Consider the following 12,717-nt stretch of genomic DNA (forward strand, 5'->3'; position numbering starts at 1 on the left):
TTGGTTGTCTGAGGCGCCTCTCCTTTTTCACCATTCCTATAGGATGGTTCCGGTCCGAAGACAGTGGTTTTTCTGGCTAGATTTTCATGAGGCTCATCGGAGCCCGCTATTTTCCAGCCAGTCTTGTCGTGACGCTTCCGGTTTCCCAGGCAAGCATTGGTTGATTGGTTTCTTCTTAGTCCTAGGTTGCTTCTCTCTTGGGTTAGTTTCCATCCATTGTTTCTTGTGTCTTTTGGTGCTTTGGAAAATAGATTGACCCCCTCATTTCTGAAGGAGCCCCTCAAATTTCCTGACAGTACAATTAATCAGTGGAACAACTTGTCTCCAGAAATTGTAATAGCTCCAAAACTGGAAGTTTTAAAGAAAAGATTGGATAACTTTGTCTGAAGTGGTGTAGGGTTTCCTGCCAAAGCAAGGGGTTGGACTAGAAGACCTCCAAGGTCCCTTCCAACTCAGTTTATTCTGTTTTGTTCTATATATTGGAACAGTGCTATTTTATTTTGAGTAAGAGTTAGACTAAGGAGAAACTTCCTAAGGGTGAGATGAATCAAGTTGGCCACACCCACCCAGTCACATGACCACCCAGCTGGTCATTAGGGCAGAGAACTGGTTGTTGAATTATTTGAATTCCACCACTGACTTAGACTTCTACACCGCTTCTTTTGCAGCCCTCTCTAAGCAGTTTACAGAGTCAGCACATTGCCCCCAACAATCTGGGTCCTCATTTTACTGACCTCGGAAGTTTGGAAGGCTGAGTCAACCTTGAGCCAGTCAGGATCAAACTTCTGGCAGTGGGCAGAGTTCACCTACAATGCATTCTAACCACTGTGCCATCAGATCCTTGGCGCATGAGAAAAGTGGCTGGCTTTTTACAACAGCACTGAAAAAAGTGACTTATGACTATTTTTCACAGTTACGACCTTTCCAGCATCCCCATGATAGTGTGATCAGAATTCAGATGCTTGTCTATTGGCTCATAGATATGACCGCTGCTGTGTCCCAAGATCATGTGATCCCCTTTGACAACCTTTTGACAAGCAATGGGGAAGCCAAATTCACTCAACTACCGGGTTCCTAACTGATCGACTACAATTATTCACTTAAGAACCTTCGCAAGAAAGGCCATAAAATGGAGCAAAATTCATTTTAAAAATGTCTCACTTAACAACAGAAATTTCAGGCTCTGTTGTAGTCATTCATTGAGAATAACCATCTGTTTTAATAAATCTATTACAGTTGGGCTGGATGATTGTTGACTCAGGTTGTCTTTCTATTTGTAGGAGGCCTCTGAGCTGTCCTCTCTGAAACCCCAACTCGACCAGGTCGGGGTCCCTCTTTATGCTGTGGTGAAAGAGAACATTGGGACGGAGGTGGCAGACTTTCGGCCATACTTCAAGGGAGAAATATTTCTGGATGAAAAGGTAGGTGGGATTTTTTTGAGAAGGAGGAGATGACCTATTGAGGCATAAGGCTATCCTTGCCCTATTTGGGGAGATATTTCGGTTCCTATATTGTGAATTCGGTTCCTATATTTGGTTCCTTTGATCACCTAGCAAACGCCTGGCATTTTTTGGAGTAAGGATTCTATGTGTTTGGAAAAGGCCCCACTGTGGCTTGAGCTTCGGAGTTTAAAAACTTGAGTTTTTGCAATTCTGGATGATGATATCCAGACCAGGGGTGAAATCTAAAATTTGTTACTACCGGTTCTGTGGGCATGGCTTTTGGGGGGGGGGGGTGTAATGTGACTGGGTGGGCGTGGCCAATTTTTTTTTTCTTTTAAAACCATTTTTTCTACAACCTGTTCGGCTAAGAGGTTGTAAAAAAATGCTTTCAAAAGGCTCTGACAATCCAAGCTGAGTTCCCTGATCGGCAGAGGCTTTTTAAGGAACTCAGCTTGGATCGTCAGAGCATTTAAAAGAAAAAAAAACCCTTTTTCTTTTAAATGCTCTGACGATCCAAGCTGAGTTCCCTGAAAGCCTCTGCCGATCAGGGAACTCAGCTGGGATCGTCAGAGCATTTAAAAGAAAAAAAGTGGTTTTTTTCTTTTAAATGCCTTTGACAAGCGCGCGATCATCAGAGGCTTTTTTTTTTAACTTTTAAAAGTATTTTTTCAGCCGAAGTTGTAGAAAAAATGCTTTTAAAAGTTAAAAAAAAGCCTCTGATGATTGTGCAGCTCAGCTAGGCATGGGGTGGGGGTGGGGATTTTTGCTACCGGTTCTCCAAACCACCCACCTCCATCGCTACCGGATTGGGCGATCCGGTCCAAACTGGGAGCATTTCACCCCTGATCCAGACCTTATTTCTTTCTTAATTATTTTTAAATTTATATGCCTCCCATCCTGCCTAGAGGAATATAGGTGGCTCGCAACCAAATGAAAGCAACAAGATAAAACATGAAAACAATAAATATTAACATTAAAATGGACTTAAAATTAACCTGATTCTTCTCACCCAAGAAGCTTCTTCAGCTCTTTTTCTTTGATGACGTTTCACTTCTCATCCAAGAAGCTCCTTCAGCTTTGACTGGATGGTGGGGAATGGAAAGATTTGCACATCTGTATATTGGGGAAACAAAACAGCCACTTCATAAACACATGGCACAACATAGGAGAGCAAACCCATCAAGACTAATTCAGCAGTCCATCTGCATTCCAAAGACACAGGCCACTCTTTTGAAGACAGCAAAGTCCATATTTTGGACAGAGAGAATCTCTGGTTTGAAAGAGGGGTCAAAGAGGCCATCTATATCAAAATTGAACAGCCTTCTCTTGACAGGGTGAGGGATACGACTTTATCTATCTCCAGTCTACAACACAGGACTAGACTTTATCTATCTCCAGTCTACAACACAGTCCTTTCAGCAGTTCCAAGAAGGCTCCACACACATTTGCACCATTCAGGTGACTCTTGAGGACACAGAAAAACCTCCAGGTGGCCTCAACGACTCTCTAAAAGGATGCAAATGACCAGCTGTCTGCAAGGAGTATAAATCCTTCCACCATCCAGTCAGAGCTGAAGAAACTTCTTGGATGAGAAGCGAAATGTCTTCAGAGAAAAACCAGAAAGACCAGTTGCCTCTTGAAAAAATAGCACTTTTGGGACAACCATGACCTGGATGAATGAGAATCTCCATAGACATATTGATAGAGAATCTAGAACAGCAGTGTCAAAAGATTTGGGGGAATGAATGCACCCTCTGCAAAGAGAGGCTGATTGCTTGTTGATTTTTAATAGAAAAATGTCCTGACAGGAACACAAGAATGCAGAACTGACATTCCAGCCATAAATTGGGTTTTCTGGGCCTGCGATTTCCCATTAAGTCTCAAGCCATGGAATATTTATTTATTTATTTATTTCATGTATTTATATGCCGCCCTTCTCCAGAAGGACTCAGGGTGGCGAACACAAGTTAAAAACATGTACAACAAAATCCCATTTTAATCCAAATTAACTAATAAATAATAAAACCCAGAATCAGAGTCAGCCTATTTGCTTGAACAGCCAAGTCTTCAGGTCCCGACGGAAGGAGCGGAGTTCAGGAGCCGTCTGGAGCTCGGTAGGCAACTCATTCCAGAGGGTGGGAGCACCCACAGAGAACGCCCTACCCCTGGGCGCGGCCAGACAACATTGGCTCGCCGTCGGAACCCTGAGGAGAGCAGCCCTATGTGAGCGAACAGGAATATGGATCCCATCAAATGAGCTACAATAAGGGGTTTGCCGAGGGAAGCTGCTGGCCTTGAAATTAGCTTTGCAGAATTGCTCCTTAAGAGGTTAATCGGATTTCACCGTTGTGTCATTAATTGTCATGGATAGAGCACGCTTTGCCTTTGAAGGATTGACTTGCTTATGCAGGATTCCCGATATTAAACACTAGATCAACAAAAAAGATTCACCCCGCCTGCCCTTTTCATCCTTTCTAGATATTGAGGTGTGTTCCCCAGTGAGTCATCCTGTCTTCTCAAACGTTAAAAAATAAAGGATTGACATTAAATCAACAGGGGGAAGTAACAGGACATGGCAGTGCTGATCTTGGGAGGATTGGTTGGTATGCCCTGCAGATATATTTCGAGGAAGAAGCCTTTATAGACAACAGGAGTCTCCATTGCACGATAATCTTATTACCGATTCACAGTGCTTTTACAGCCTTCTCTAAGTGGTTTACAGAGTCAGCCTATTGTCCCCAACAATCTGGGTCCTCATTTTACCGACCTTGAAGGATGGAAGGCTGAGTCAAACTTGACCAGGTCAGGATCAAACTTCTGGCTGTGGGCAGAGTCAGCCTGCAATGCTGCCTTCTAACCACTGGGAGGGAGGAAGGAAGGAAGGAAGGAAGGAAGGAAGGAAGGAAGGAAGGAAGGAAGGAAGGAAGGAAGGAAGGAAGGAAAATAGCAATAGCACTTAGACTTACATACCCCTTCAGTGATTTACAGCCCTCTCTAAGTGGTTTATAGAATCAGCATCTTGCCCCCAACAATCTGGGTCCTCATTTCACCATCCTCGGAAGGACAGAAGGCTGAGTCAACCTTGAGCCAGTCAAGATCAAACTCCTGGCAGTGAACAGAGTTAGCCTGCAATACTGCATTGTAACCACTGTACCACTACTATTGTCTCCTAATAAGACGAAGTTAGGAAAAGGCAAGCTGATTCTTCTATATTCTGTTGTGGTCCTCTGGCCATTTTTTTTTAGGGGTCCTTGGTGGTCTCTGATCTTGGTCATTTTCTTGAAGACGTTTCATTACCGAACTAGGTAATGTCATCAGTGCTAGAAGGGAGTGGGGTAGAGGAATAATGGAACTATCAACTCAGATCAGCAAGCTAAGAGTAAACAGTCAAGGAATTACCAAGAACACTCCCACCAACACTGATAGAGCAAGCCACTTGTACATAAACAGAGAGTAAACCTCACTCCCTTCTAGCCTTGATGAGGTAGCCTACTTGGGTAATGAAATGTCTGCCAGAAAACACCCAAGCTCAGAGAGCCTCATTTCAACCTTGAGCTATAAATAGGTAACATCATCAGTGCTAGAAGGGAGGGGGGTAGAAAAATCAAGGAACTACCAACTCAAATGAACAACCTAATAATAAACTACAGCCTAATAAAGGAACCACCAAGAACATTCCCACTAATACTGACAAGGTAAGTCAGTAGTATATACACAGAGAGCAACCACCCCCTCTCCTCCTCTCCACAAACCGCTCTCTCTTCTAGCACTGATAATGTTACCTTGGGTAATGAAATGTCTGCAGCAAAACAACCAAACTTGGAGAGAGACCCACAGTCCTCCTCCTCCTCCTCCCTGCAAACCTCATTGCCTTCTAAACTGATGAAGTTATCTAGTTGGGTAATGAAATGTCTGCAAGAAAATGCCCAGGCTCAGATAGCCCCATAACAACCCCAAGCTATAAATATTCTAGTACCATTTTCATTGACTATCAACTTCATTGCCGTAGGGAACTTGATCATGGCTAAAGCTCCCAAAATGATTAATTATCTAAATTCTGGGCAATGGAGATGGTTGAGTGTTCTCCAAATCCTATTTCTAAAAGACCAGGACATCAATCGATAGTGAAAAATGAAGAGGTGGACATAGCTTACATCCTTGTGGTCTGTTTGCGGAGGTGAAACACCACTACAAAAAAAAAAGTGTGAAGCCTCCTAATGTGTACATGGGACCTATCCATGTTCCCTTCTGAGCCACATCATGTGCCCCCTTCCAATCTAGGCTACAGCCCTCGGGGTTTCCCGGGGATGTCTCCTTGAAATACAGGTACCATGTTTCCCCGAAAATAAGACCAGGTCTTACATTATTTTTTGCTCCAAAAGATGCATTAGGGCTTATTTTCCTGGCTGGGTCTTATTTTTGGGAAAACACAGTCCTTGACTTGGAACAGTTCGTTTAGTGACCATTCGCAGTTACAATGGCACTGAAAAAAACGACTTGCAACCGTTTTTCAAACAACCATTGCAGCTTCCCCATGGTCACCTGATCAAAATTCAGACAGTCGGCAGCTAACTCGTATTTATGATGGTTGTAGTGTCCCCGGAGTCAAGCGATCCCCTTTTGTGGCTTTCTGACAAGCAACGTCCATGGGGAAGCCAGAATCACTTAACAATTGTGTGACTAATGACTGCTGTGATTTGCTTAATGCATAACCTTGGCAAGAAAGGTCGTAAAATGAGACAAAACTCACTTAACCACTGTTTCGCTTAGCAACGGGAATTTGGGGACTCGTAAATCGACAGATACCTCTACTTATCAGGTTGGATCCTGTTTCTTTTTTCCAAGATCAGTGGGTCATTTTTCAGGAGGTCTTCTCTATAGGAAGACTTCCAGTTTTGAGCTGAGTTCCTTCTCATCCCCTTTCCAGAGAAAATTCTACGGTCCTCAGAGAAGAACAATGCTGCTCCTGGCTCTTTTCCGCTGGAACGTCTGGAGGAACTTCTGGCGTGCTTGGAGGAGCGGCTACACCGGCAACATTGATGGAGAAGGCGTGATCCTGGGAGGGGTTTTTGTGATCGGCCCAGGCAAACAGGTAGAAGAGTGGAGAAATGGGGCTGGGAACGCCACATATTCTGTGTCTGGCTTGGCAGACTTGCTTCTCTGCAGCTTTCAGCCCATGAAAAAAGGACCTTGGCAATTGGCTTTCTACTCCAGATTGAAGGATGTCTCTCTTTCTCTCTCTCTCCCTCTCCCTCTCCCTCTCTCTCTCTCTCTCTCTCTCTCACACACACACACACACTTTTCCTCTCTCCCTCTCTCTTTCTCCTTCTCTTTTTCTCTTTCAATATCTGCCTCTTGCTCTCCTTCTCTTTCTCTGTCTCCCTCTTTCTCTTCTATTTTTCTTGCTCTCTCCCTCCTCTCTTTGTGTCTCTATCTCCCTCAGTCTTTTCCTCCTTCTCTTTCTCTCTCTTTCTCTACCTTCCTCTTGCTTTTTTCTCCTTCTGTTCTTTCTTTCTTTCTTTTTCTTTCTCCTTCTCTTTTCTTTCTCTCCCTTTCCCTTTTTTTCCTTCTCTTTCTCCTCTTTTCCCCCTCTCCTTCTGCCTCTTTTGCTCTTTTTTCTCCTTCTGTCTCTTTCTCCATTCTTCCTCTATCTTCTTCTCTCTTCTATTTCTCTTGCTCTCTCCTTTCTATCTCCCTTTCTCTTTTTCTCCTTCTCTCCTTCTCTCTTTCTCCCTATCTCTCATTCTCTTTAATTCTCTATTTCTCTCTCTCTCCCCGCATGTTTCCATTTATTTTAATTGTTATTTTGATGATATAAATCTTCTCTTGTGTGGCAACCAAATTTCTATTTAATTTTATAAAATTTAACATGGAGAACTGGAAGTTGACAATATCTATGATTTTAAATTTGAAAATCTCAGTATAACGTTCTTCCTACTTCCAGAAGGGGATAACTAAATGAATTGTGGAGATGTTAAAGAGTTTTCAGATTGCAGTTTTTTGGGGGAAAACTGTTCCTGAGCTCTGTATCTTTTTTCAGGGGATTCTCTTGGAACACCGTGAGAAAGAATTTGGAGATAAAGTCAGCCATGATGCTGTCTTTGATGCTGTTAAGAAGATCAAAGCGCAACCTTCAGACCATGGAGAATAAAGCACCCTTTCTTTTTTTGTTGCAAATGCTAATGTTGCCACGCAAACGTGGGCCGTATTTCTGCCAGGTTCTCAATTTCTCCCAAATACCCTCATCATAAAGTCCAGCTCCTAGTAGCTCTTTCCATTTGCTCTTCAGACCACTGATTCCTTCTGTCTTTGTTCTACTGGGTCAATGAAAGGCCAGATCTGAAATTTGAAGATCTGACCAAGATCCTTTCCAGTTGGAACAAAACATTCAGGTGCATCAGGGTATCGGGGATGATGGAAAGCTTAATAAACATTGTTTGGAAGTTTAAATGATGTGGTTTTGGTCATGATTTTTGAAAACCCAGTGTGCGAACTTGCCACTTTCCATGACTCAAATGGCATCTAGTTAGGCTGGATAATTTCAGGGCTGAAGGTCAAACTAGACATCTTAAAAATGGTAAGTAGTCATCACCTTGGAGGCCTTTTCAGAATATTATCATTTTTGATAATAACATACGGACATATCTTATTGGAGTAGCACTTGGACTCAGCAGAACTAAAGTTTATAAGATATAACAATTAAGGTGTTTAATGGTGACTGGATATTCTACCTTCAGCAGTGGAAAGATAACTGGGCCAGTTACTTCCAGCCCACAATCTAAATCCCATGGTTTTTATTGTGATGATGAGGAAGGTGGAGTGGGAAGTTCTGTGTCGTCTCTCTGTAGAGCTAAAACAATCCAACGAGCAAAATTAAAAAAATATTTCAAACAGTGCTATTTTCTTCAATCAAGATCATTCCCAAAGCTCTTATTCATTCAGCAAATAGTCCAAAAAGGGGAATATATTGGTGTCTGAGGTTACTATCAAGAAAAGGAGGGAAGGAAGGAAAAAGAAATAGGGAGATACGAAGGAAAGACAAAGAAGGAAGAAAGGAAAGAAAAAATTGGGAGGAAGGAAGGAAGGAAAGATGGAAGAAAGAAGAAAAATAGGGAGGAAAGAAGGAAAGCCCAGGAAGGAAGAAAAAAGAAAGAAAAGATTGGAAGGAAGGAAGGAAAGACAGAAAAAGAAAAAAGATCTGCTTTGCATCTGGATTTGTGATTCTGCATTCTGCCTTTATGGAACAGCAATTTTTGGAAAGCATTTTAATAAAAGATAAAGGAGTTTCCATTCTGAACTGGGAGATGCCAGTTCAAAATGGGACAAAACCTTAAATTTTCTTTCCTCCTGAAGCCATTAGGAAATGCATACTTTTACACCCATTCATGCACAGAGTCTATTGGCACCAAGAAGATAATTGGTACAGTGGGAAAGGACATATCTTTCAGTAGGCCTGGGTGTAAACGAAATTATCTTCAACATTAAAATAAAAAATGAATAACCCTGGACAGCGTTGTAAACCTTTATTTAAAAGTAAGTAGTAAGAGTAAGTAGTAAGCCACCCTATTTAACAACATGCATTTATTAAGGTTCTCTTCAGCTCAAGGCTGCGTTTCCACAAATTCAACCAATTTATTTACAAACTTTGTTAAAACATTGTATTCTAGAAAACTAAATAACCAAAGTGCATCATGTACACCATGGGTCCTCAAACTACAGCTGCATGCGGCCCGCTGAACCAATTAATCTGGCCCGCAGAGCACCACGAGGTTGCCCCACCCACATCACCCAACCCACCCTTCAGCAGAGTGCAGGACTTGCCTTCGGGAGAGCTACAGGCTGGAACCAAAAGGTAAATTCAACAATTTTAGCCTGCAGAATGCTTGTGGAGGTCAGGGGTGGGGGTTAGAAGAGGCAAAAAAACAGGCAAAAATGGCCCGTTTTTGGCCAAAAAAATAAGCCATTTTTGCCTGGTTTTAGCCTGCAGAATGCTTGTGGAGGGGGGGGGGGAATGAAAGGAGGCAAAAAAACAGGCAAAAACAGCCCATTTTTCACCTTCACCCCTGCACAAGATAGAAAAGAGGAAGGGAGAGAAGGAAAGAGGGAGAGAGAAATAAAGAAAAAGGGGAGAGACAAAGGGAGAAGGAGAGAAAGGGAGAGTCAAAGAAAGAGAAAAGGGGAGGGAGAGACAAAGACTGAGAGAAAAAATGAGGGAGAGAAGGAGAGAAAGAAAGAGGGAGAGAGAGACACGGAGAGAAGGAGGGAGAGAGAAAAAAGAGAGACAAAGAGATAGAGACAGATTTCTCAAACTCCTTGGGGCTGAGAAGAATTGCAGCAACCCCTAGACTCCTAAACAACTGAAAAAACGATCCAGTAAAAAGAAAAGGCAACCAAAAAAGCAACATGCAAACAAAAGCAAATAAAACACCTCCAGGAGAAAAACAAAGTTTAATTTATGTGCATTGTTCAATGGACTGTTAAATTGGCCCACCCAGTCACATGACCGCCTAGCCACGCCCACCTAGTCACATGACCACCTAGCCACACCCTCCCAGCCAATCTGGCCCCCCAACAGTTTGAGGGACCGTGAATTGGCCCCCTGTTTAAAAAGTTTGAGGACCCCTGATGTACACAAACAAACAGTTAAATGAAAGTATGTTGCTTTCAGTCCGTGGGAAGAAGTCAGGAAAATCCCAAGGAATCAATGAATTAGAAAACGCTACTCAAGCATAGTTCTGCAATACCACTGCTTATAAATCTCTATTTTTCCAATCTTTCCACTGATTTTCTTTTTTGTTGTTATGGACTCGTCTTCATGATGATTAAAGATATTCATTAGGACTATCAAAAGAGGTGGAGGTTCCAAATTCTCCAAAGTTTTCGTCAATGACGGGAGAAAAAAACAACATGAAAATGTTTCCACATTTCAGCTGTGTGATATGTGGTTCAGAAGATGGTTGATTCCAGACTGAGATGATTGGTTGCTGTAGGCATTACTGTTATTAAATTGGGTTTACTACTTGGAGCAAAGAAAATAACCGATCTGGAGAACTGATACTGAATCCAGGCTTGGAGCACTTGATAGAAATACAAGCTGGGAAATCTCTGATTAAATCCTTTCCTTCAGGCAGGTCTCTCTTCCCAATGTATTAGTCAGTAATCTGCAGGTGGTGAACTGGATGACTTGGATAGTAAATACCATAGTATCTACGCTGATCTAGAGAACATAAAAGAAAATCTTGAGTCAGCTCAATTTCCAGCGATGTCCTAGTTAGGCCTCTAGTTATGTTTTCAAGCCAATTATACAAAAGAATTACTCATGGTCTATTTTTCAAGATAAGATACCTGGTCCACAGTGGCACTGGTGTTTTTTTCATGTTCTTCCATCCAAAGAGCCATCAGGGTAAACTCTGCTTAGGTGTTTTGAGATCAGCCCAGGTGCTGTTGCCTGCTGTGAGTTTGGCTTCTAGCAACTAGAATAACCAGTTGGAAGGGACCTGTGAGGTCTTCTAGTCTAACCCCATGGACACATGGCTACAGTGCAGGTGATTGGGTGGTCTTAGGTCCCAAAGTCTGATGGGGTTCAACCGTGTTTAACAGTAACTACAGTATGTGGGAATGAACTTGACAGACAAGGGAAAGAGATGCTGCCTAGGGGAAGGATCAGAGAAGGGAGGCATGATTCCCTAATGGCTTAACAGTCAGAAAAAATAACTTGGGAAGAACCTGCCTTTGGTGGATCAAGGTATAAAAAGAGATGATGAGAGATTTGTACTTTCAGACTTGCAAGATTCTTTAATTTGGCTTTACAATAAAGTAGAATTAGCTCGCCCAGTCTTGTCTGGGTTCTGGCTAATTCTACTTCATTGTAAGGCTGGTTTATATGGTAGGATGCATGACATCTGTGTTAGCTTTGGAAGTCATATTAATACTGGAAGCTTCCACGCTGCCACCTTCTTGTGCTTGAAAAAGTAGGAGGGGGGCAGGGGTGAAATGCTCCCGGTTCGGACTGGCTCAGGCGAATAGGTAGGATGGCGGCGGGCAGTTCAGAGAACCAGTAGCAAAAATACCTTCTCCCCCAGCCTCCAGCTTGCTTACCTTCGCACGCCTGCCTTGCTTCGCTTGCTGTAATCCCTGCAATCCATTGCATCAGCAAGCAACTGAATCTCCTTGCCTGCAATCAAGCTCATCAGTGAGCAACTCTATCTGCCTATCTGCCTGCCTGCACATTTTTCCCCCCTTTGGGAGCTTTAAAAAAAATAGTTAATTGGGTTTTTTTTTAGTTGTTCTTTTTTTAGACCTAGCCATTTAAAGTTTAGGAAGTTTTAAATTTAGCTGCTTTTATATACAAATAAAAATAAAATAAAATAATATTTGTGCAGCTTTTTGAGATTTTGTGTGTTTCTGTAGTGTTTCACTCTAACTACACAAACACAAAATCTCATAAAGCTGTATGTGGAATTTTGTGTGTGTAAAGTGTGAAAGTTGGTTTTTTGGGGCTTTTTGTCGCTGTGTGAGAGTCCTGCTTGTTGCAGGGGTCATTTTGGGTCTAGCACAGCTGCTTTTACATTGTGGGTGAGCCTGTTGTGTTGTGTTGTGTTGTGTGTGTGTAAAGTGTGAAAGTTGGTTTTTTGGACTTTTTGTGGCTGTGTGAGAGTCCTGCTTATTGCAGGGGTCATTTTGGGTCTAGCACAGCTGCTTTTACATTGTGGGTGAGCCAGTTGTGTTGTGTTGTGTTGTGTGTGTTTAAAGTGTGAAAGTTGGTTTTTTTGGACTTTTTGTGGCTGTGTGAGGTTCCTGCTTGTTGCAGGGGCCATTTTGGGTCTAGCACAGCTGCTTTTACATTGTGGGTGAGCCAGTGAGTTGTGTTGTGTGTGTGTAAAGTGTGAACGTTGTTTTTTTGGGCTTTTTGTGGCTGTATGAAGTTCCTGCTTCTTGCAGGGGCCATTTTGGGTCTAGCACAGCTGCTTTTACATTGGGTGAGCCAGTTGTGTTGTGTTGTGTTTTGTAGGTTAAAAAAGGGCAAAGAAGTGACATCGACTTGGCCACGCCCACCTGACCAACAAGCCATGCCCACCCAGTCACCTGACCAACAAGCCCCACCCACTAATTAAGCCACGCCCACAGAACCGGTAGCGAAAATGTTTAGATTTCATCCCTGGAGGGGGGGATTTAGTAGAGGGAATGTAGTTAGACAAAATAGCATTCTTCTTTTTGGTCAAGGTCGGGACAGTCCTGCATCTGGAGAAGGAGTGGTTGAAGTGGTGTCTCGAGA

The 12,717-nt window shown here is 42.7% G+C and overlaps 1 protein-coding gene across 6 annotated transcripts in view; it reads left to right on the top strand.

Annotated features, from left to right (window-relative positions):
- Positions 1-7,892, top strand: part of PRXL2A (peroxiredoxin like 2A) — a 35,105-nt gene extending 27,213 nt beyond the window's left edge. For all 6 annotated transcript variants that reach the window (XM_034434735.3, XM_034434734.3, XM_034434739.3 and 3 more), the window contains exons 4-6: positions 1,281-1,421; positions 6,370-6,534; positions 7,483-7,892. In XM_034434735.3, coding sequence (XP_034290626.1) covers positions 1,281-1,421; positions 6,370-6,534; positions 7,483-7,593 — 417 coding nt within the window. In that variant the 3' untranslated portion in view covers positions 7,594-7,892. The remainder of the gene's footprint in view (positions 1-1,280; positions 1,422-6,369; positions 6,535-7,482) is intronic.
- Positions 7,893-12,717: the final 4,825 nt, after the last annotated feature.

The sequence above is a fragment of the Pantherophis guttatus genome, chromosome 6 (genome assembly GCF_059756535.1).
Source record: "Pantherophis guttatus breed Tessera chromosome 6, ASM5975653v1, whole genome shotgun sequence".
In the NCBI taxonomy this organism is placed as follows: domain Eukaryota; kingdom Metazoa; phylum Chordata; class Lepidosauria; order Squamata; family Colubridae; genus Pantherophis; species Pantherophis guttatus.